Below are 23,185 nucleotides of genomic sequence, written 5' to 3'. Positions count from 1 at the left end.
TGAAATGACAGAGCAAGGCGCCTGTGCTGAAGGTAGAGAGGGCAGCCTGGATGGTGTGTGAGGGAAGGCAGGTGTGTGAGAGGGCTGGGCTCTCTCGGGTGGGCTGGGGAGGGGATTCAGGAGTCTGAGATTCCCCCTGGGAGAAGCAGCAGGGGCACCACCAGGGAGCGGCCGAGAGGCCCAGGGAAGCTGGCTCTTCAGTCCTGCCGGAAGTATACCCAAGGGCCAGGCACCTGGGAGTTTCCCAAACCACCTGTGAAAACAAAACCCTTAGCTGTGCCCCAGCCCCCTGGCATTTCTGCCATTTCAAGAAAGCTATTACTACCCAAAGGGCTTGGCCAAGCTGAACTGCTTCTGGCCTGCTCCCCTGATTTCCAGCAGTGCCCAAAAATTGGCACCTGCCTCACAGGGTCATTTGTATTCCCAATCCATGTCTCAGACTCAAGGGGACAAGTCCCATGACCCACTGGGGCCTCCCTGTGATATGACCATGACCTTTGTTAGGACGTGCTGGTGCTCCCTCTCATGTAATTATTCTCTCCTGGAAACAGCAAAGAGAGATTGCTGGAGAAGAAGCCCACCCCCCACAACCCCAATCTCTTTTCAACCTGACAATTTTCATGCATCCAGAACCAGTTTTGTATCGAACTCTGAACAAGAGTTGGCAAATTTTTCCTGTCAAGGGCCAGAGGGTGAGTGTTTCTTGGCTTTTCCAAAGCCCATCTGCCATTGTACTGTCAAAGCAGCCTGGACAGTATGTAAATACATGGTGTGAGATCTGCTATCTTCAGATAAAGCTTTATTTACAAAAACAGGGTGGGCTGAGTTGGCATGGCTACATGCTACAGACTGGTCACCTGCTCTAGGACGGAAGGAAGCCAAACCCCAGGCCCCTGGAGTGAGGAAAGGTCTAAGTGTGCTGGTAAAATGTTCAACCTCCAAATCTACCTGCACCATGTCACAGAACACAGAGCTGGGAGGTCCCCGTGAGCTGGCTCAGGCCTGCTTCAGCCCGGTCCTGCCCGGAAATCTAGGATGTTCCTGAATGTGGGGCTCCTGAGTCCCATTTTGCCTGAGTTAAACTCCTTCTGAAATAGAGCGTCTCTTGAGCCGGTGGGCCCAGCACAAACGCGGATGGTTAGGCATCACGCATGGGTGAGTGACAGGACACTGAGGAAATGAGGTCTTTAGGAAGAGTGATCCCCTCAACCAGCTCGCTCGTCTCCCCACACTGCCGGGGATCCCCTCTGTGAATCACCACACACCCCAGATCCCATGCTTGCTAACGCTTCACAATTCCCAAGGCTCTTTTACAGCTTTTACCTAATTTTCTTTCTTTTCTTACTTCAATTTGAGTGTTTTCCATGAAGCTAATTTCAAAGAACAAAAAACTCTTCTATGGGAATGCTCCCTGACAGCCTGCTTACTATCTAACAGACTAATTTTCTGAAGTGATTTTTAAACTTTTCTTAAACGTAGTTTTTCTAATTTTTATTAAAAGTGTACTCTGGGGCACCTGGGTGACTCAGTTGAGGGTCTGACTTGATTTCAGCTCAGCTCATGATCTCACGGTTCTTGGGATTGAGCCCTGTGTCGGGCTCTGTGCTGACAGTAGGAGCCTGCTTGGGATTCTCGCTCTCTGCCCTCTCTGCACCTCTTGCACATGCATGTTCTTCTCTCTCCCTCTCTCAAAAAAAAAAAAAAAAGGTGTACTCTGGAACCTCCTAAAGACCAGTTTGAGAAAAGAATTTAAGTGATTCTTCAAGCAGACTGAACCTCTGTGTCAGGTAGGAAACACCTTTAAATTAAACAGTAAACTGTGGGGCCTTGCAGGCAGAGTTTGAAAAACAGAGTCTCACAGAGGAGTTACTGTGCCTGAAAAATAAATGGAATCACACAGAATGAGCAGAGACTGCTGTATATGTAAGACAAGAGATTAGTTCCAGTAACTTGGCTAATACCTTAGACTTGGCTCTGATAGCCACTGTGTCACCAACACCGTACATCAGTCAAGGTCAGAGAGAGAGTCAACCATGTTGCTTCTGTCGCTGTGGTTTGGGAGCCAGGGTTTGGTTTGATGCACGTCAACATCCAAGCCTGAGCAGGCACCTATGGCTCCTGTAGGAAGCTGCTTCCCTTGCTTTATCTTTAAATGTTTAAAAATTATAAACACATTAAGTTTGCACAAATGGAGAACCCAATGAACATGAAATTCTAGCCATTCAGCCAAATTCATTTCTGATCTTAACAGCAGCATTCAACATGGATATATTATTTTGCATTTCTCCTTTTCCCTATCTGCCGCTGTTGGGTTTGCTCGCTGAGTGCAGCCTGCACACCATCACTTAAAAACAACGGCAGGGAATGCTCCCCTGCTAATGTAAAGTCTCAGTGTGTCCCAGAAAGTCCCAAAGTATGTTAAGAGACTATGGCTTTTTAACAAGCAGGCTGTGAGAGGCCAGCACACAGGAGGGGAGGGGACAAGGACTTCTGCTGTGACACTAGACGGCCCTGCTGTGGTCCCACTCTTCCCAGCATACCTGTTTGCTCTTTGGATCTTGTACATGTGCATCCCTGACCTTGCCTCTGTGGCCTAAGTTCATCAGCACTCCACCACCACTGGCCACTCGGTGTTGTGCCTCATGGAACAGGTTGCATCTCCTTGTTTGCCTGTGTATGCAGTGTACAAGCTCAGTGAGAGCAGGGGCCTGGGTGCCTTCAGGTCATCTAAAGATGACCTGAAGGCCTCATCTCAGTGCCTGGCACACAGTACACGCTTGATAAACGGTTCTGAATGAATGAATCACTATTAAAGACTCAGATGCTTCCCAGCGACTTTGGAATTATAAGGTGCAGTTGGAAGCTGTAAAACGCTGTGAAGAATACCACCTATCCTATTTATGACAGGAAGTACTCCCCTTTCTTCTCAGTCCTTTTGATTTCAAAATTGACTGTTAAAGGGGAAAAAGTCTGTCTGGGGAACATGATCTGGGAAGCCCATTAAACCTCATTTAGAGTTCCATTTTGTATCTGTAAACAGAAAGACCAAGGCCCATGGCTTTTGGGAGTTAGTAAGTCTAACACTGCAATAAATGAACCTGCTTTTTCCATTTGTGTCTGAAATTAGATTTAACTTTGTTTTAAAGTGGCTTTACGGCCGGTGACGGAGGCCTGCCCAGCAGCGCAACGGCAGGAAAGCCTCTGCAGCGACTCCGGGACAGACGGCATCTCCGACCAGCGTTCTGTTTGGGGCTGGGCACGCCTCGTCCGCTCTCCCTCACGAGGAAACATGGAAGACCCTTCAGCCGTGTGGCCCTCACATCAAGACCCCTAGCACTTCTCCTTTTCTCTTGAAGAGCAGAAGTCTTTACGCGATTTTTTGAAACAAAAAGAAATGAAAAGTTTCTGCACTTGATGTCACGAAGCCAGGTGGGCAGATCCCTCTGCCCAGGGTAAAGGCAACACGGGAGGCCTCAGAGGCTCTCAGCAATTTCTCGGGGCTCCTACCAACCATCCGTCATGCTCTGGTTATGTAAAACCAGTCATAACTGGTTACAGCCAAATACAACTCATGCTGAGGCAACTTGCAAAACAGAGATCCTTCAGACGGCTGTGGGGACCCCCACACTGGACATGTCCACAGAGAGTGACAGGGAGGATAAATGTATGACAGACATCAAGGATTATAAAGGAGGCAGCCCTATTCAGAGTTCTCTCAGGCAAGTTCTAACCCTTCTTGCTTCTCCTGTGGATATACTATTTGCTTTAATGAGCAAATTATTATATTATTTATATAACATATAAATAATAAACATACACATAAATAATATATAAATAATAAATATTTTATATTTATGTATTATAAATTATATTATTTCTCAGAGCTGTTATTAAAAACAACTCAAGAGCCCAACTGGGGAAGGCTGTTTCAGCAAAGGGGACTACTATGGGGTCTCTTCTTTTTAAAAAAAATTTTTTTTACATTTATTTGTTTTTGAGAAACAGAGTGAGACAAAGCGTGAGTGGGGGAGGGGCAGAGAGAGAAGAAGACACAGAATCCAAAGCAAGGCTCCAGGCTCTGAGCAAGCAGTCAGCACAGAGCCTGATGTGGGGCTCGAACCCACCAACTGTGAGATCATGACCTGAGCCGAAGTCAGAAGCTCAACTGACTGAGCCACCCAGGTGCCCCTAGGGTCTCTTCTTGAGGGAACTACCTGGTGTCCTGACAGCAGGGCTGGGGCAGGGCCGGCTCTGGCCTACTGCTTCCTGGATGGCAGGCTCCGCCTGTGCTCAGCACGGTGGGCTGCTTCTCCCTACAGAGGGGCGAGACAGTTGGTCTACCGAACATGGGTCCACGTGGTTCAAGGCTGCAGTGCAGCAACATGCAGACAAAGTAGCTTAGAAGAACCAGTTACAATGCCACCCCATAAGGTTTAGCTGATCTTTAAATTTCACACACACACACACACACACACACACACACACACACACACACACCCCGCATGCCATCATTTGCATATAAACGAGGACTCTTAAATTTTTAAACAATTTAAATCCAATATCATCTTCTCTTTGCCATCAGGTACGGGCACAAACATTCGCACGTGAGAGGCACACGCTGCCAGGAAACTGTGTGGGGTCCACAGAACACTGCCCCTGCCTGCAACAGCTGTCCTGGGGAAGGCTCCCTGCACACACACCCCCAGGAGAGGCTGTGTTCTGTGTGTGGTGCATAGGTACTGACAGCTCAAAGGCTACTAACCCAACCTCAACTCCTGATGTGCCATGGAACTAGAGAGCAAGGAAAGTGTCCAGGCAAGGCACTGGAGGGAAGAAAAGCGATCTGGAAAGTGGCAAAAGTGAGTCCTCTATTTTAGGGCACTTATGGGACACTTTATGTGTGAACATGGCTCATTTTATAGTTGTGGGGGAAAAAAAGGGCAGTGTTCACAAACAATACAGTGCTTTTTTGGTGTGTATTTCAGCACAGAAATACAAAAATATGTAAACTACTGGAGGTATAAAGAGCCCAGAAGAACGAACAAAACCCCCCAGTGATTTCACTCATGAGCCCCTTAAAGACAAAATCGACATGAGCTGTAGCTGGGTTTTGGGCTCTACCAAAAGAGCATTAGGGCAATGTTATCTGTAACCCCAGAAAATGTGTTCATCTCTGCATCTTGCTGAGAAAATCTGTACAGATTGGGGGTGGAGAGGTATATAGCAAGATTAGATGATGCCCCTTAAAGTTTCCATACCACAAGACCTGCTGCTGAGCACCAAATGGCCAAAAATAAAGAACAGGAAGAGACCAGGAACTTTTCTAATCAAGTCTGGCTGAGCCTATGGCTAACCACCCCTCTATTAAATGTTCCTTTCCTTTTTGTTGTATTTACAGATAAATTATAAATAGTATGAACTGATGTTAAGTGTTTATTTAAATGGTCCTTAGAAGAAAAACTGAGACTATGCCATTAAGTGGTTCACTTTTTCCTTTATCTTCATCATTTAACACATATTTCAGCAGCCCCAACATACGGTAACAATTCAAGGTAAATAAAACACAATCCCTGCCTTCAGAAACAAAAAGGAATATTCATCTAAAAAATAAAAGTCTTGGGGCGCCTGGGTGGCTCAGTCGGTTAAGCGTCCGACTTCAGCTCAGGTCACGATCTCGCGGTCCGTGAGTTCGAGCCCCGCGTCGGGCTCTGGGCTGATGGCTCAGAGCCTGGAGCCTGTTTCCGATTCTGTGTCTCCCTCTCTCTCTGCCCCTCCCCCGTTCATGCTCTGTCTCTCTCTGTGTCAAAAATAAATAAACGTTAAAAAAAAATTAAAAAAATAAAAAATAAATAAAAAATAAAAGTCTTTCAACTCTGTCACTTTACATCACTTTTTGAAAAGTTCCTTTATCACACTATAGCAGGGGAAACTAGTCATTGCAAGATTTCCCCAGGAAAATTCTAGAGGCACTGAACTGAATAATCAAGAAAACTCCAAGAAAGAAAGACCTAGAGAGATCTTCCTGACTTGGAAGGAAATATTCTAAAACATGTTTCATAAACCAAATACAACAAAGAAAAAAATATAACTAAAGAATTGTATAAGAGCTCTGTTCTTTCCCACATCATAAAAGGCACAAAGTTTAAAGACAGGTATATATCTAAAGCAACTAAAGAAAATTACCCTGATCTCTTTTTTCAACTTGTACCCCACCCAGCTCTGAAAACTAGAAAAGGAAATATGATGCTGTGTCAAAGGGGCAGCTGAGTGCCCCCCACAAGCACGGTCTTGGCTTTTTAAAAAGTGGGTATTATTTCACACTATTTATAGCTCACATCCTAAAGTTTGGGTTCATTAGCAGTTGACCTCTTGATTTGCAACCTGAGCTTAACCACATCAAGGGGCCACCAAGCCAGACCCCTTGTCCCTGCAAAAAAACTGTGACAAAAAGCCTAATGCTGGATATGGCAGATGCCAACCTGCCTTTCTGGAAGCTCCCGCCCCATATCTTACCCTAGTAAACCATCTCACTAATTATTACCACACCATTCTCACTCTCCATAATGGTCTCTTCTTTCACGTTTAATCCCAAAACTGCCTCGTGGGGCTCTGGGCCAGGATGGTGCCTCTTGACAATGCTGGTTGAGGACCTGGAGACGTCCTGGGGTACATGTACAGCAGAGCAGCCTCTGGGAGGGAGGGAGGGAGGGAGGGAAGGAAGGGTGTCACTGCAGGCGCGTCTGGGGCATGCTGAGCCCGGCACTGGTCCTGCCCAGTGTCCCTGCACCATGCAGCTCTCACACGGCACCAGGACTACGGGGCCAGATGTCAGCAAGGCCACAGCATCTGCCTTCGTGCTGCTTAGATTGTGCGTGGAGCCAGAGCAGAAGGAGGCATGGAGTTCAGTGGACTGCATTTTAACAAATGCAACCGACAGAGCAGCCTGAGGCGGCAACAAGACCTAAGTGATCACATCTAATCTCTCCTCTAAACTGTTCTGTGTGGAAAACAAAATAGGAGTGTTTATTTTGTAGCTGGAATACTGTGGGAAAGCAAGCAGCCTAGGAAAGGGGTACTGGGAGCTCTGCATGACAGGGAACAGACCGGAACACCCTGCAGAAGAAGATGGTAACCTTGAATGGAAGGAATGTTAGCATTAAAAGGAATGGGCACAGTCACAACTATGGATCAATTTCAGAATTCAGAGATATAACACCTTACACTAAACTTTTATTCTCTGCCCTTTTATAACATGTCAAGGTCTCCGAACCATGAAATTCTCTCAATTCATAGAAACTATGTTTTGGGCCCAAACGAAACCAGAAATGGGCACCAGAGCTGTCAGACCCTTGCATTCCTGGAATTCTCCTGTCTACCTCTGGACTTCAAAGAGAGCCTGTCGTGTTTTCTGTTCAAGCAAATGAAAAATTCTCTTAGTAACGATGTATGCAAATACGTGCCCTCCCTGCATAGGCAAAGCCCACCGTGGGAGAGGGTTCAAGGGCCCTTCATCGGGAAAGAGAGGAAAGGCAGCGGTGTGGGAAAGGCCTGCAAGGTTGGATGTTTTTCCATTTGCAATCAACCTTGAACGTGTCCTTTTCAGAGCAGAGCCCACGGATGCTGGCAGGGCTTTTTCTGCACACTAGTGGTAAAACAGGTTTGCCCTTCTTTGCTAATCTGTTTCCTCGGCTTTATTTGCTACTACTACTTTAGTCATAAGTTCCTTCTTTTTCTTCCCTGTAAGAGATTTTGTTTTCACCTCTCCCAAGGTTACACTGTTTGGAGCCTCATGAGTACGATGACTCAGGATGGCCCTTACATGTTGTTAACAATCTTTCTAGCTCCTCCATGTTGTGTTGTAACCACTCATCAGACGCTTTATTAGATGAGAGGAAAAAATTGCCTTTTGTGAATCAGTTGGGGCTATAGAGATGGGGTTCTTAAATGGGGTGACTCTGCCCCCCAGGAGACACTTGGGTATGTCTGGAGACATTTCTGACTGCCAGATCAGGGGTGGGTGGGCAGCACACCTGGTAGCACGTGAAGGCCAAGGATGCTAAAGTTCCTGCAATGCCCCGGCCACCCCACCACAGTCCAGAAGGTTGGCAAACCGTGATTCAGAGCCAGTTCTCCCCGGCATCATACCCCACAAGCCCACCACACCCCCAGATCAAGAATTCTGTGACCAGATGTTTAAGGGCTCCCAGCAGTTAGGTAGCCTATGTTTCTTTTTTCTCTTTCTCCCTGACAGATTAAAGGAAGGAGAGAATACAAAGGTTGTCCAAGCTAAATAACATAACTTGACCATTTCACAACAAAAGAGAGACTGTGAGTCTTACATGAACACACATTACGTTAAAGCCATGGATGCTCACAGACGTTTTCTCACAGCATGTTGCTGACGGTCCCATGAAGAAGGGGTTCATGGCTCTACTTTAATCCTGAGAAGGTGGAGGCACAGGATCGTGGTCCACAGTCCGCAAGGCGGAAGCAGGGGAGCTGGTGAGGACCCCGACATCACCTCATCCGGCATTTTTCAAACTGTGGCTGGCACCCATTTGGTGGGTCATAAACTAAGTTTACGGCATCACAATGCACGTTTTAAAAGAAAACAAAATAGGAAATTATAATAGACAATGTAAGAGTAAAACTGGTTTTGTCAAACTCTTTTTGCCAGTTGGCTGTGGTCATTCAAGCTGGAACACCTGATGTCTGGTCCCGGCAACAACTGTGCAGACACGAAGACGGAACCCAGCAGGGGGACGACTTGGCTGTGGTCAGCAGCCTCTTGGGGGCCTGGCACTTGAGTGTAGCTCGTTCCTAAGTCAGTGTTTTGGCCAGTACCAGATGTTCTGTGGGGGTGTTAAGAGGAGATCATGGCATGGAGAGTGGCTCCTGACGTCAGGAACAGGCACCATCCTTCCCTTCGTGTGGCCAGTCATGGGAGCACATCCAGGGAGACTGAGGGCTAGTGCCCAGCTGTCCCATTCCAACCTAACCCAGGAGACCTCTCCTTTCAGCCTTCAGTACTTCCCCAAACGCAATGATGGGGGGAGCTGATGCTGGTCATGGCCTCTCCCAAGAATTAATTTTCTGGCTCAATCTACCAACTGAAGCACCAGGGCAGGGCATGACACCTTGGGGACCTTTCTAACGTCCCCCACTCTTACCTAAGACAGATAAGACACTGAGTTGCTGATTCTGAATTTCCTGAAAGTTCATCGGAGGTGTGCCCCTAATTTTGAAGTGCTTGGCTGTAGTCTGTAGGAAGAAGTTAACTTTGTGGCGCCTGGGTGGCTCAGTCGGTTGGGTGTCCAACTTCGGCTCAGGTCATGACCTCACAGCTCGTGGGTTTGAGCCCCGCTTCAGGCTCTGTGCTGACAGCTCAGAGCCTGGAGCCTGCTTCAGATTCTGTGCCTCCCTCTGTCTCTGCCCCTAACCCACTTACATTCTGTCTCTGTCTCTCTCAAAAATAAACAAACATTAAAAAAATTTTTTTAAAAAACCAAAACACTGGTTTAGAAAGAAGTTAACTTCCAGGTCAGTTGTGGGGCTCTTGGGGAGAAAGGTCCCAGAGCCACCTTGCGTGGACCCTCACCTCACTACCACAGCAGCTATTTTTACACTTTTTGAAGGACCTGCTGAAGAGGGCAGGAAAGTCTTCACTTAGAAAGGAACTTAGAAAAGATCTTTTGTTTCAAGAATCAGTTAAAACTTGTATTTGTAAACTTCCAGAGTTCTTTATTTGGGCCAATATGGTCAAAAAGTGTAGACATCATATTTCTGTGAACTAAATTTTTCCTCAGCTCATTTTCCATCTTGGTTAAAGCAGCCCCACAATAAGGTTAGTAGTTTCGGTAGCTAAGGATGTAAAAGAGGGGTGACCCTTGCACTCAACGATACTTTCCAGGCTAACGAAGGCAAACATTCCCCACCACCAGTGCCCGTTTCAGATGGTGGCAACGAGAGCAGGCAGGCAAGGCACAAAGTGGCCTAGGAGGACACCCATGACTGCCCAGCTTCCAATTGCGTTTGTACTCCGGCGCTCTTCTTGTAAGACTGGGAGCAGACCCGTGTATTCACGCCACAGGTGACACGGGCACAGGGAAGTCAGAAGGCCGACACCCACCAATCTGACACACAACACCCTGGTGAGCAGACGGCACCATGCTCGGAAACCCTGACACACAGAGCAGACGCTCTACCACAGCTGACACACAGAAGCTGCACAACAGGCACCGACACTGAGCTACCTGGAGAGAACAATGAGACACAGACTTCCTCGTGGGCCTGCACTAGGCTGTCCACACACAGGGAAGGAAGGAGGGAGGGGCCGAGGAGGGTGACAGTGAAGAAGCTGAAGCAGCTACTGAACAGAGGGGCCCCATTCGCGGCAAGACAGGCGCCTTAAATAGGTGAGAATCTTCTGGTGGGATGCATCAAGGACGTGCTGTTCTGCCAAAAAAGGAGGGTTGCAGTGATCAGGGGCATGATCACAGCTGAAGACCCCACTGCCGCAAGCTGTGGAAACACTGTAGCAGCAAAGCCCGGGGAAGTGGGCTCCCCTGTCCAAGACGACTTTACACATACGCTTTCAGGAAATAGGCCTGTTCAAGAATAAGGGGAGACACCTTGGAAACATGGGGGATAACACTCCCTGCTGTGGGCCATAGAGCCCGGCAGTTTCTGGGGCTCAAGTCTTGATCCCAAGGTCACAGCACCCTGAACAAGGATCACGGGGCTTTAGCCTACACTGCTCCCGGGGAAGCCCATCCAGAACCCTTTCCCACAGGCGTGCTCCACACACAGCCTGCCACACTCAAGTTCCGCCAGCTTTCCACCAACTGCTATTTACTACATGTTTAAAAGCCCCGATAACAACCAAAGAGGACTATCCTTATTGATCTAGGTCAAGGAGAAACACTGAGAATAAAGTCAGAATCCTCAAGCCCTTCCAACCAAATAACAATTCTTTCTCCCATGAAATGTTCTGTCATTTAAAATAAAGGCAGATGGTTATTCAACTAAATTCCTGCTAATCAATGTCACAAGAAATCACACTTAACTAATGAAGTTTCTAGAAAACACCCTGGTTGGCCAAAATCCTGTTGCTTTTCTGGTTCTGAGTGACATTTCAAGGAAACTTCACAGTGAGACAAGCTGTCAGCATAACCAACTACATGCCAGGACCTCAGAGAACCTGGGGAGGGGGCGAGGTGAGGGCACATTGTTAGAAAAAAATCCCAACCGTGCACCACAGCCCCAAGGCCCTCCTTGATCTGGCCCCTGCCCACCCCTGACCTCAGCCCTGCATGCCTCAGCACAGGGGTCAACAAACCCCGGATAAGGCAGGCCAGATCAGCCTGCAGCTAGGAGCGGTGTGTATGCTTTTAAATGGTTTTTAAAAAGAACAACAACAAAAAGAGTATCTTGGGACATGTGATAATTATATGAAATTCAAGCTTCAGGGTCCACAAAAAGTTTTACCCGTGCACGGCACATGTTTGTTTACATGCCATCTACGGCAGCTTTTGGACTATAACAGCAAAGTTGAACAGCTGCAAAAGAAAGCGTATGGCCTGAAATATTAAATATCTCCTTTACAGAAAAAGTTTGCTGACCCCTATCCTAGCACATGCCGAGTTCACACCTTTGTACTTGTGGTCACCCCTGTATGGAAATCACCCCTGGCCCTTGGGCTTGATATGGCCAGTTCCTTTTTGTCCTTAGGTCCTGGCTCAAATGTCACTTTCTCTGCGTGGCCTTTCTGGAGTACTCTATCTAGAGACACCTAGCCTGGCTTCATCCTGTGTATCTCTTACATAGTTCTTACCTGAAATGGTCTTATTCATTTACTTATGAGCTGTCTTTCCAGAAGACTATAAACTTCCTAACGGTGACCCTCGCTGCTCATGACCACTGCTGTCACCCTAGTGCCTGGCAGAGCTAAGTATCTGCAAAGAGCAACAGGGACTGCACTAGTTATACAAATGGACTAAAGCAGGCCTCAGGCCCCAGGCTCTCGCCAACAGAGACCCAAGCTGGAAAGCCTGCCCTGGCTTCAGGTATCCTGGTTTATAAGTTTTGTGAGATATTGTAAGTAACCAAATTAAACCTGCCCTACTTCTCATAGGTTTAAGAGGTTACAGGTAACAACTTCGTTGAGCTGTAAGTGAAGAACACGATGTGTTTTATGCCAAAAGGAAGGGGGAAAACAGGGTCTCCCACCTCCTGGCTTCCAGGCAGAGAGTGACAGGTGCCCAGCGCCTGCTGTGATCCGCCTGCCCTTGCCTTGGCCGCTGCTGGTCACAGGGGCCTGGCATTTCAGCAGCATTCAGCTCTGATTAAAACATAACCTCATGCCTATAAATAAAAACGTCTTTTAAATACTAATTAAAAATAACACGCTGGCATTTGGAAACTCCCATAAACAAAAATATAAGAGTTGAAATAAACAGCAACCGTTGCACGTTTGATCTGTGCTCAGGTGGGTAAAAAGCTACACGGGTCTTCTCTGGAGTTTTCCATTAATTCCCGAATTTATGGGGCTTTAAAATGCATAACAATGTCCATCTTACCTTTTAATCTAATAACGAGGGGCTTTTCTCAATTTACTCCATTTTAATGACTGTAATTAGTTTTAATAATATTTTATTTAACCCAACGTACCAAAATATCATTTTGACATTGTATAAAACAAGAAGAAATTATTAATGAGATAATTTGCTTTTTTACACACTACGTCTTCAATATCCAGGGTGCATCTCACGCTCTCAGCACGTCTCAGTTCACGACAGCCATGTATCCATTACTCAAGAGCCACACGTGCCTGAAGGCTGCCACGCTGGACTGGACGGTTTTTAAATGTTCAGTTATTTCAACCAGACACAAACCAGACTTACTTGCATTTTAAGGGTTTTACATAAAAAAGCTTTTCTCTTTTTGATTGGGTGCTTGTTTTTTTCTTCAGATGACTTACTACAATAACTATTTACTATTTTATATATAAAAACTCCTGGAATTCACCTTAGGATTCACACTGCATTCTTCACAATAAACTAGAAGATATTATGAACCACATCATATTGCTTTCCACAAGCATCCGATTTTGCTTTTCAAACCACGGCTGTTAGATTCAGTTTTCATTTCCTTCACACATGGCTCCTTTCCTGTCCTAACTGAACACGACTGAGAAGCTGTGGCACATCTGAGCCAAGTTTCCTTAAACGTGCTGCGGGATGGTGCACGTCGTGCACAAAATGACCGCCTGAGTTATAATTCAGAAACGCCGCACCCTGTCTGCTCATTCCTTTAGGAGACTTATTCCATCCTCATGATTTGAGAAGTAAAAAGGGAAAACTTAGGACGGCAAGATACTCTGGTGAAATGAGGAGCAGAGGCCCCCTGCTGGAGCAAACACAACCGGGGGAACAGCTTACGCTCGGCTCCAAGTACCTGCTCTTCATCATAACCACACAGCAAGGATGCTGCTGATGGAAACAGAAGCTTTAGCAGCATGGGGGCGATGGGACCACCTCTCTCCCCCAACAGCGAGGGCCCAGTGTCTAAGCTCCAAGAGCGCTCCTGGTTACCTCTGCATCCTGCTGGGTAAGGCGATATGCCCTTTCAAGGCTTTGAAGAGTCCGGGGGTTCAAAGTCTTCTGCTCCAAGAGATGCTCCAGAAGTAAGACAAGCTGGTCTGGAAGGAGCTAAAGGCAAAACCAAAAAGCTTGTGAAAAGACTACAAACTTGACCTTGGTAAAACCTCAGGGCTTACACTGTGTTCCCAAAGACACTGCATTCCCGGGCCTGATTAAGCCCTATTCTCCATGGCTTTTCATGTCAGTTCTAAATTTAGAGAAGATCAAAAGATCTGGTGTTTATCTTTTTATTTTTAGGTTGTACAATGTGATTTTTTTTAAAGGTGTGCAACATGACAATATACATATACACTCTGAAATGACAAAAACTGTACTTATCTTAATAAAACAATATCATGGTTTATTAAACCTCTTTCTTTTTGGCATATGCCAAAAAATGCCATTTAACCTAGGTAAAGATTCAAGAAGCCATCTGATATTAAAAAGCAGCTTTCAGATTTCCTTTGTTATCCCCTAAACATTGCAAATGTACACCAAGAAATAAAAAGCACATAATGGAGAACCATATCTCACAATGCTCCATTATAAAAGTTGTAAGTTTATTATTCCATCAAAATTTTTAAATGATTGTACACGTGATTTTACACTTGGATGTACGTATGTATGTATAATCACACACACATACACACACACAACACACACAAGGTCACCCTTATTCCTGAGTTTTTCATAAGGATGGGTCAAAAGAATGGTGTTTAATACTTAAAGGCAAGGAGAGAATGTTTTTATGCAACATAAAAGCAACAAAAACTAATTTGTGAGCAAACGATATTTGTGAAATCCAAGGAAAAATGTCTTTATTCAAAACTGAACCGCACACAATGCCTAGATCAGCCTCTATCAAAGAGCAGCACTCAAACAAAGGAGGAAAAATTAATCTCAGATATATCTTATAGGAACTGAAAAATATCCATTCTAAAGTCAAGGTTTTAAAACTATTATGAATTCCATTATTCTCCACATTAAGCTGCCCTCCCTCCTTGCTTGCACCCAAATAATCCCTGTCAGCAAACTCGATCTTGTCAGTGTGCAAGTCAATGCTAGATCAACAGCACGTTCATACCACCACCTGGATGTTAATCCCCACTTTCTGTTACTTTAGAAGAAAATTTAAAAATCATTGGCTTCTCTAGCTACCTTTCTGCCTTTTTGTCCCCAAGTGGCACTCCGCCCTACCCTCACTCCCAAACACCACATACACTTGCCCAAAATGTACGTGGAGGAACATCAAGCAGCCTTGCAAGCATAACATTCACCAGGCAATTCCACAAGGAAAGCATTTCTTGTATTTTCTCACTATGCCCATCTAAGTGATAATAAAACTCCCACTTTTCCTACAGATAAACACAGAAGCACATCACTTGATTCCTTGGCATTTGTATTTTACAGCAGCACTTCATCTACCTTAGAGTCATGCTGTGGATCCTCTCTCAGGCTGACAGGATCAGAACAAGGTGCCTTCAGCAAGAATACAGGGTTACAACCAGCACTGACCTGTGAGGTCCTGTAGGAAGACTCAAAGAATAGCTAACACTTCATTTTCTTTCATTATTAAGTCATGTGCCTTTAAGATGTTCCAAGGGATCAAATCACTACGTAACAACAAGAAGTAAAAACGCCAGTTTTTCATTTTTTATAGTTTCAGACACGAGACTTTTATATTTTCAAAAAATTTGTTTCTAAAACAGCCCAAATCCAGGACCACCAGCCTCTAGGGAGCCTCCTCACCCACCAGTTCACACCATGAGCAATTTCCTTAGGCCCTGCATGTACCCAGGCTCTGTCAGCCCTCCTTCCCACCCACAGCATGCTGCAGCTCCCTCTCTGGATCCTTCCTTCCCCCACTCTAAGAAGGGCTCTTCCCTAGTGGAGGCTAATCCTTCAGCACTGGCCTTGAGTACAACCCCTCAAGTCGCCTTAGGTCAACTCCTCAATTGTCCTCCTGCATTTGAACCCTCTTCAGACAGCTGGCCTTTCTGTCCCATCAGGGTTTCCACCCCCTCACTACTTTCCTTTACAAAGTGTGCCCCAGTGGCCCCCACCTGGCGGTGACCTAGCCTGGCATCTGACTCTGTGGGGACTGTGGAGGGGAGAGCCCCAGACTGACTCAGGGGCCCATCCAGCCCTACACTCCCTCCCCCCAAAAGGCACTCTCAAAACTGGTCCACAGCACTTCCACAGCTAGCCAACACCAGGAGCAATGGCTTCGTGTCGAGGCCACTCTGGATACAGGAAGAGGGCTTCTGGGGAGGGGCCCACCTGATACAGCATAGAACACTACTCATCAGCTGGGGGTGTGGGACTTGTTAGCTAACTAAATACAGCAGAAACTAGCCTGCCAATTTGCAGAGTTACAGGGAAGGAAAGAGAAGAAGGAAAGCATCTCCTTATTATGTGCACACACGTACAAAGAGGCCTATTGTTACAACTCAAGTCTGGGATTTGGTTTAAAGTACAGAGACCCACGGAGGAAAAAACCCTTGAGTAAGACGAGTCGCTTGGTCCTTAACTTACCCCCAACTGGGTTTAACCAACAAACACAACTCCAATTTACAAATGAAGAATTACTAACGTGAATCTATCAAGATACCTGGATTCACACTTTTATATCTCTCGCAGTTTTCTTCTGAGCAGAAAGGTCACACATCCACACAGAAACAAAACCACAAGGATCACTGAAAGCTTTTGTCCTCTCCAAATTTTCCTCAATGGAAAAATATTTAAAGCCAAGCCCCCTGCTTTAAGACAGACGGCGGAGATGGATTAGGGAGAGGTGTGTGTGTGAAACCTTCAGGGCTCTCTAACACGTTTCATTTCCTCTAACTGGGAAGAGGCACAGAGCAAGCTGCACACCCCGCCAGGGAGCGCCCCCTGCCTCTGACCCCTACTGATGAGAGAGCAGGCAACGAGGGCCCACACAGAGACTTGAGACCATTCCTAACACAGGGAGATCTGCGAGTCCTACGCTTCGGGATGGACTCTTCTAGATGACTCTCCCTTAGTAAACAACCTGTTTACTAAGCCGAGTCTGGCTTTCAGCTGCAGCTCTTCTAATTCACCAGGAAAACTGTAGTTTCTAAACAATGGGAAAACTAGAGAAAACTCAGTAATCAAATGCTACTTTAGTACACAGACAATAAAACTGATCAAAGGTCTTTCATTCACAAGTAAACGTGACATAATTTTTTTACATGACATTACAGACCCTGGAGCGACGATATTAAAGCAAAGATGTGGTAAGTTGTTCACTTTAATACAGTACATTTCCCATTGTAAAATCAACATTTACTCCCCGTAAAGCCACCTTACAATGAGAAAGAAGTACTACGTAATAAAGCGAAATGTTTTGCACAGCAGTTCAGAGCTCACACACCAGCCAGTGCAGTGCTGGGCACCACCGGCCCGGCAGCTGGCTGGGGAGCACTGGGAAACGTGGCGTGGGTCACTCCACTTCCGCCCACGTACAAATCAAATCAGATTTCACGTGATTTCTAGGCCAACTGTGCTTTAACGCCGCAGTGCTGAGAGCTTCCGTTGCACTACGAAGTAATTAAGAAAAATAAAGTACGTGTTTCAGAGCGTTATCTCCTGAGAAAGCAGCTCCTCTAAACATTCTGAAAAGAACTTGCCTTTACTTCTGAGGGTCTAATGGTGCTTACACCCACAGTTCAACAGTGACAAGAATAGAAGGTTCTTTCCTTTTGCACAAACAAGGAATTCATGACGGGGTAATTATTTTTTCCATAGGGAAACTGGCTCGGTATTTTAAAAATTCATCTGCCACAGAAACTCCGACAAAATAAGACTACGGGGTGCCCGAGTCATGTGCGTACTTTGTGTGCGAAAGAGAACTTCACAGCACTGTCAAACTTACTCAAATACAAAAAATAAAACGGTAAAGGGGGGTCAGTCAACACAAATGCTGTTTGTTAAGGATTTAAAAGTCTGTGTTCTTATTTTAAAGAGAAAGGATTCCATAGTTGCTAATTACCCAGAAACGTACAAAGAAAAAAGGAGTCTACCTGGTATTTTCCCAGTCAACTTAAGAACTGGGGCAAGCCACACAACTCGGAATGGTTTTAAAGAGTTTCCACACAGGCTCTTGGAAAGAAAATATGAATTTTCCTAACCCACCCTCCTAGTCTACAAGCAGCACAAAGCAAACAAACCCTGACTCTTCCAGAAGCCCCTTACTGCTGTCACAGGGACATCACTCACTCCTGGCTCCCAGAGGACCACCCACGCAACTGAGCCCCTCCACCATTTCTTCCATTAGCAGGATGCAGAAAAGGCCAGCTTGCCTCTTAGATCAGAAAATGTCACCAATGCGTCTCACTACTGACCTTCCAGAGGCAGGAACCGACACAAGGAACCCGGTGCCACCAACGTCCAAGTCGCACCGCCTGCACCCCTTCAAAAGGAAGGGACCTCCCCTCCCGGCCCAGCTGGCCAGGCTGCAGCCGCACACGAAGGAAGTCTCTGAGAGGCTCCCAGGCAGGGAATGAGCCTGGGACTAAGGCAGCCACCGACTGACAGTGGCGTGAGTTCTATTATTACCCCATTATCACTCTGGATCTGTGCCTAAATGAAGCATGCTTCCTCCCTGCTGCCATTTCCTTTTATCCTGGCTGGAGACTAAAAGCGGATCAATGGGGGCAATACATATGATGTCACTTCAATTTACAGCAACAACCTCCCTCCTTCAGTGTGTCTGAAATACACAGAAAGATCAATTCTTCCCAAAAATGGTTAAAAAATGCTTAGGGAGCATTCTTCTTCCAGAAAAGCATTCTCTGCTATATTTGTCTATGTTACTACGGCAGGAACTGTTTACACTGAACAAAAACAGAAGAAATGGGGGAGGGAGAAAAATCTCAAATTCTCCTGTATGCTGGAGACTTGCTGGCTGAAATTCAACAGAAGCAGGGTCCAACCAGAATTGAAGCTGTTGACCTTTCAAAGTCACAGGCTCTGGGGTGTAGGGGCACAATAGAGACAGCAGTTCTCTGGCCTTTGGATTAAAAAGGTAACTCATAGATATAAAAAGTCATTTTTGTAAGATTTCTCCACAAGTCCACCAAATTCCTTTCCATTCTTCCCAGAAAACTCACACCACACTACATAGTCTCAGGTGTCCCCACAGTCCAGAGCAAGAACAGTGCCCCTTCATGCACTTTTCTCACTAAGGGCAACAAGGGACTGACTACAGGACACAAAGATGGAGACTTAAGTCAGCTTTCAGACGGTGCTCTGACCCCAAATGAAACAAAATAAATAAAAATCTCTAAGTTGTATAAATTTTCGTAAGATGATTTTTGGAAATGGGTAAAATTAAGATATACTAAAAAAAAAAAATCCTCAAACCATAAATGCTCCTTCTCTACAACCCCAAAAGACACACAAAATCGTAAGAGTATCAGAACCTTGGTGAAGTTGACCTTATAGACTCCAGACACTGGGCAGGACTATGGTCTTCACATCATTAGTATATAATCTTCCTTCATCTGTCACCTTTTTTTTTTTTCCAGTTTATTTATTTGAGAGAGAGAAAGGGCGCGCACGTGTGTGTGTGTGTGTGTGTGTGTGTGTGTGTGTGTGCGTGTGCGCGAGCAGGGGAGGAGCAGAGAGACAGAGAGAATTCCAAGTAAGTTCCATACTGTCAGCGCAGAGCCTGACACAGGTCTTGATCCCATGAACTGTAAGATCATAACCTGAGCCGAGATCAACAGCAGATACCCAAGTGACTGAGCCACTCAGGCGCCCCTCTGTCACCTTCTTAATGATAAACGTTGTTAGCTGACAAAAATGAATTATGTAATAACATTTACACAGGAAAGTCTCTGCCTAAGAGCTTTTATCAACTAAAGTATCATGATAGAATTAAAATATTTCTAGTTTAAACTGGTAACTTCTGTAGAGGAAAAACAATTGGCTTGAATTTCTGAAAAACTAAAAACAAAGCCTACAAAAGAAAAACCATCCCCTACATGCTAAAGCAAAAACTGAATACATTTTAAAGAACTGCCAAATTTAAGAAAAGAAGTCATAGTTCATATAATATTGGGGACATGAACTTGATTTACCAACAAATGAAAATCACCAAATAATTAAAAGCAAAAATAATTTCCTTCAAAATAAGAAAGCAATCTATAAATAAAAATTCATATAGCACAGTTTTGATTGTCAAACATCTTTAGGGAGTAGGTCTGTGGTCAAATTTTAATAAGAAAATTTAAGCAGAAGCAACTGTTCATATAATTCATTTACACCGAAAAAAAAAGCGTATTTACTACAAAACAAAAATACAGTACTCCCCTCATACACATTTCTTGCCATCTTACCACATTACGGGAACAGTTCCATCTTATTCTTTTTAACAGCTGCATACTACTCCATTATGTGGTTATATACCATGGCCACAATCTGATGTACAAAACCAGCTGACAGTTCTCATGATAAAGGTACTTGCATGCTGGACTTTAGGGGGTCGTAAAATCATATGCAACTAGAATTTTGAGTTAGAAGCTATTACTATGTACAAGTTAGGAACTCTAGCTCATAAAACACATGCACTTATTCAAGACAAAGACATCAGTTATTCAATACAATATTATTAATTTAAGTGAGACAATTAATTCCAAGGAAACAAAAAGATTTCTGTTAAAAAAAAAAAACTGCAAATGCAAGAAAAGTTAGAAGTATTCTCTGAAAGTTTCAAGTGTTCCAAATTCTTTAGAAAGCTTTATGAAGCCCTATACTGAGCATGCCACTGTTGTCATGGCAGAGTGAATAGACTGCATCACTTAGGAATTTATAGTTTCTTCTTCACGAGTGAGGATTTTTTTGAGAAGCCTAAAATTCAGATCAGGAATGGTCACCCTGTGGCCCCTTTGGTTACTGATTTGGCAGGTTCCTGGGTAGGGGAAACAGACATAAAAACTCCTAAGCACTCTGGTAAAATTCTGGTAATTTTCAACATTGAGTGTTTACAAAGACTTCTTTTCCAAAATATATAATGCCATAAATGATTAACGTACATGTTTATAAAAGCTGTGAGAGGACTGCATTTTATGTAGTTTAAATAACAGGCTTTATGTCAGCATATAGCCTGGATAATACTTTGATAAAAGTTGGTGACATTAAGTTAGCACATGAAAATGTGACTCTTATATAATGTGTACACATGAGACTGACTTACGCCAGTAAATTATATCAGATACTATTTATTTGCTAATGATGGTGTCTGTTTTAGTCTCTGTGGGGTCACTTTTGGAGGTACTGACCCCACCCATGACTCAAAAGTACAGTACATGAACTGCCTGGTCTTGGTCTTTTCCCTTTTTTCTGCCTCCAGCTGAAGCGAACCGTTTTTCTTAAGTCAAAAAACATTTCCCAATTTACTTAATAAAGAGAAGATCTACTTTATGAAGAAATTCAATACCGCAATCTAATCTAAGCACTGAAATGCATAAACGATTGAAGCACGTGCTCTAACAAAGCCTGCACCTGGAAACTGGGGGCTTCTGTGAAGAGGTTCAGTCAGTACAGGCAGAATCTCTAGCACTAGTGTCACAAGAAACCTGTTGGCAACCCTCTACTCTTAGTCATAACAACAATATTTGAAAATAACCCAGATCTCAAAAGTTCTGATTTCAACGTTACTATATAAAGATGAATGCTAGCACCGTTAAATATAAGACGTTAGTTCTGTGCAAGCAAACGGCTAGAATTCTACAACCTTGAAATGCTTTCTGTATATAAGGCATTGCATCAAACAGCTGCACGCTCAGATTTTTATGTTGTCATTTACAACACAGATGAACTATCAAATACGTTCAGTTTTTTCCAAGAGAAAAAAGCAAACAGTAATTTCATTCAAACCGAGAATTTTCTTCCCATCTTTCTCTAACTTCCTGCATTACCCCTCAAATGTCAAAATCAGATAGTCTGTGGAACATTATTTATTACAAATTAAATACTTTAGTAAATAATAACTATCAACTTTAATGCCTCTTTGTAACATTTGGTTGAATATATTTCAGCCCTATGTTCCTGGTAAAGAGTGATTGATCTATGTAACATGCACAAAAGGTGTTCATAAGTACAAATATGTAACCCTTAGGAACGTTCAGTCTAAAAACATACTTTATCCTCTAAACAAGTAGTTAGCAAATGGGGGGGGGGGGGAGGAGAAACTTAAGTTACTGAAAATATTATCTTCAGTATTTTATGGACAAAAATAAGATCCTTATAAGTTTAATCAAAGAATAGCCGAGTCCAAACAAAACTATATTTTAATTTCCGTAAAAAGTCTAATAAGGCAACTCCTTTCAGACTGGAACCGACAGTGCTCATTTATTGCGCCATCTACCCCAGGCCTGACATGCACATGTTTATCAAATTTAAACAAAGGACTTAATGTACAATGTAGTAGGTGGAGTAATATAGTAAAAATGATGGCAAGAATGGTTGTCAGTCAACGATTTGGTGATTTAAATCTATTACAAAAAAACTTACAGCTACAAATGAAAATTCTAGCCAGGAGTGATTCTCATGTCTAACCTAAAACAAATCCAAAAAATACAAACATTCAAATACATCAATTTAAAGAGTTTTTTTTTAAGCATTCTGTATAATAATAGACGTGGTAGAGGATTCTTAAACGGTAGAAATGCCTCTTCAACTGTAATCGACTGTATTCAGTGAAATGATGGCTCTGTAATGTTCTTAAAGAGCTAAAAAGTAAGTTACGCTGTATGAGGAATTGCAATAACCCGTTCTGCTCTACGTGCAAAAACTTGATAGCATCTCTAAGAGAAACCTGCCTTTTGCTTTCCAGTCTCCTTGTTAAAACTTGCTATTCAAGATTTTTTTCAAATTAGAAAATTACCTGCCAAAAAGAAAGTAAGCCACAAAATCATTTTAGAGACAAGGACACATATGAACAAGACTTTAAGGTGAGAAAGAAAACAAGAAACAGGAGGAGGGAGAAACCAAGTCAACCACTGGCCTCAGCTTACAAACCGACTCAGGCACAGAGGGACACACACATTGGTGTTTTTAAAGTGCAGAACGTAATTTATAAACCAATTTCATCTTTGGGTGTTTATTCTGGTCTAGAATGCTCACATTCCATTACTGCTAGTTCCTGCCCTTTCTTCTTCCCAGGCATGTAGTCAAAACAACAGAAATATCTTTTATTTTAAATAGACTTTATTTTCTAATAGTCTTTCTATATTTTCGACCAAATTCAAACTAAGCATGAATTTAGCCACATGCCTACAATGTGTTGCGGTTTCTGTCATGAAGTTGACATGACACATATCCCTAAATATATGTATAGCCAACCACAAGTAAGGAGGCATTGTGGGAGTGGGAGGCAGACAAGGGTGGGGAGCCAGACTGCGTGAATGACTCTGGGGCAATAAAACAAAAAGTTATTTTTACCTACTAAAAATGCGTTGAGAGTACAGTTCAATGGACTGTCCAAAGTCTCAGGGTTATTTCACAGAATGTATATAAAG

The 23,185-nt window shown here is 44.1% G+C and overlaps 1 protein-coding gene across 20 annotated transcripts in view; it reads right to left on the bottom strand.

The window, feature by feature from the left end:
• AOPEP (aminopeptidase O (putative)) overlaps positions 1-23,185 on the bottom strand; it is a 343,279-nt gene that overhangs the window by 10,249 nt on the left and 309,845 nt on the right. For 9 of the 20 annotated variants that reach the window (XM_045043604.1, XM_045043600.1, XM_045043605.1 and 6 more), the window contains one exon: positions 13,593-13,709. The exons of 3 other annotated variants lie outside the window; for them this stretch is intronic. In XM_045043604.1, coding sequence (XP_044899539.1) covers positions 13,593-13,709 — 117 coding nt within the window. Of the gene's footprint in view, positions 1-1,961; positions 2,671-4,214; positions 4,314-5,775; positions 5,798-6,546; positions 6,690-13,590; positions 13,710-23,185 lie in introns of those variants that run through there. 8 more of the 20 variants (XR_006589152.1, XR_006589153.1, XR_006589154.1 and 5 more) reach the window with 8 other exon arrangements.

Source organism: Felis catus, chromosome D4, assembly GCF_018350175.1.
Source record: "Felis catus isolate Fca126 chromosome D4, F.catus_Fca126_mat1.0, whole genome shotgun sequence".
Classification (NCBI taxonomy): Eukaryota; Metazoa; Chordata; class Mammalia; order Carnivora; family Felidae; genus Felis; species Felis catus.
The sequence above is the reverse complement of the archived record's forward strand: the minus strand, read 5'-3'. Positions and strand labels throughout refer to the sequence as shown.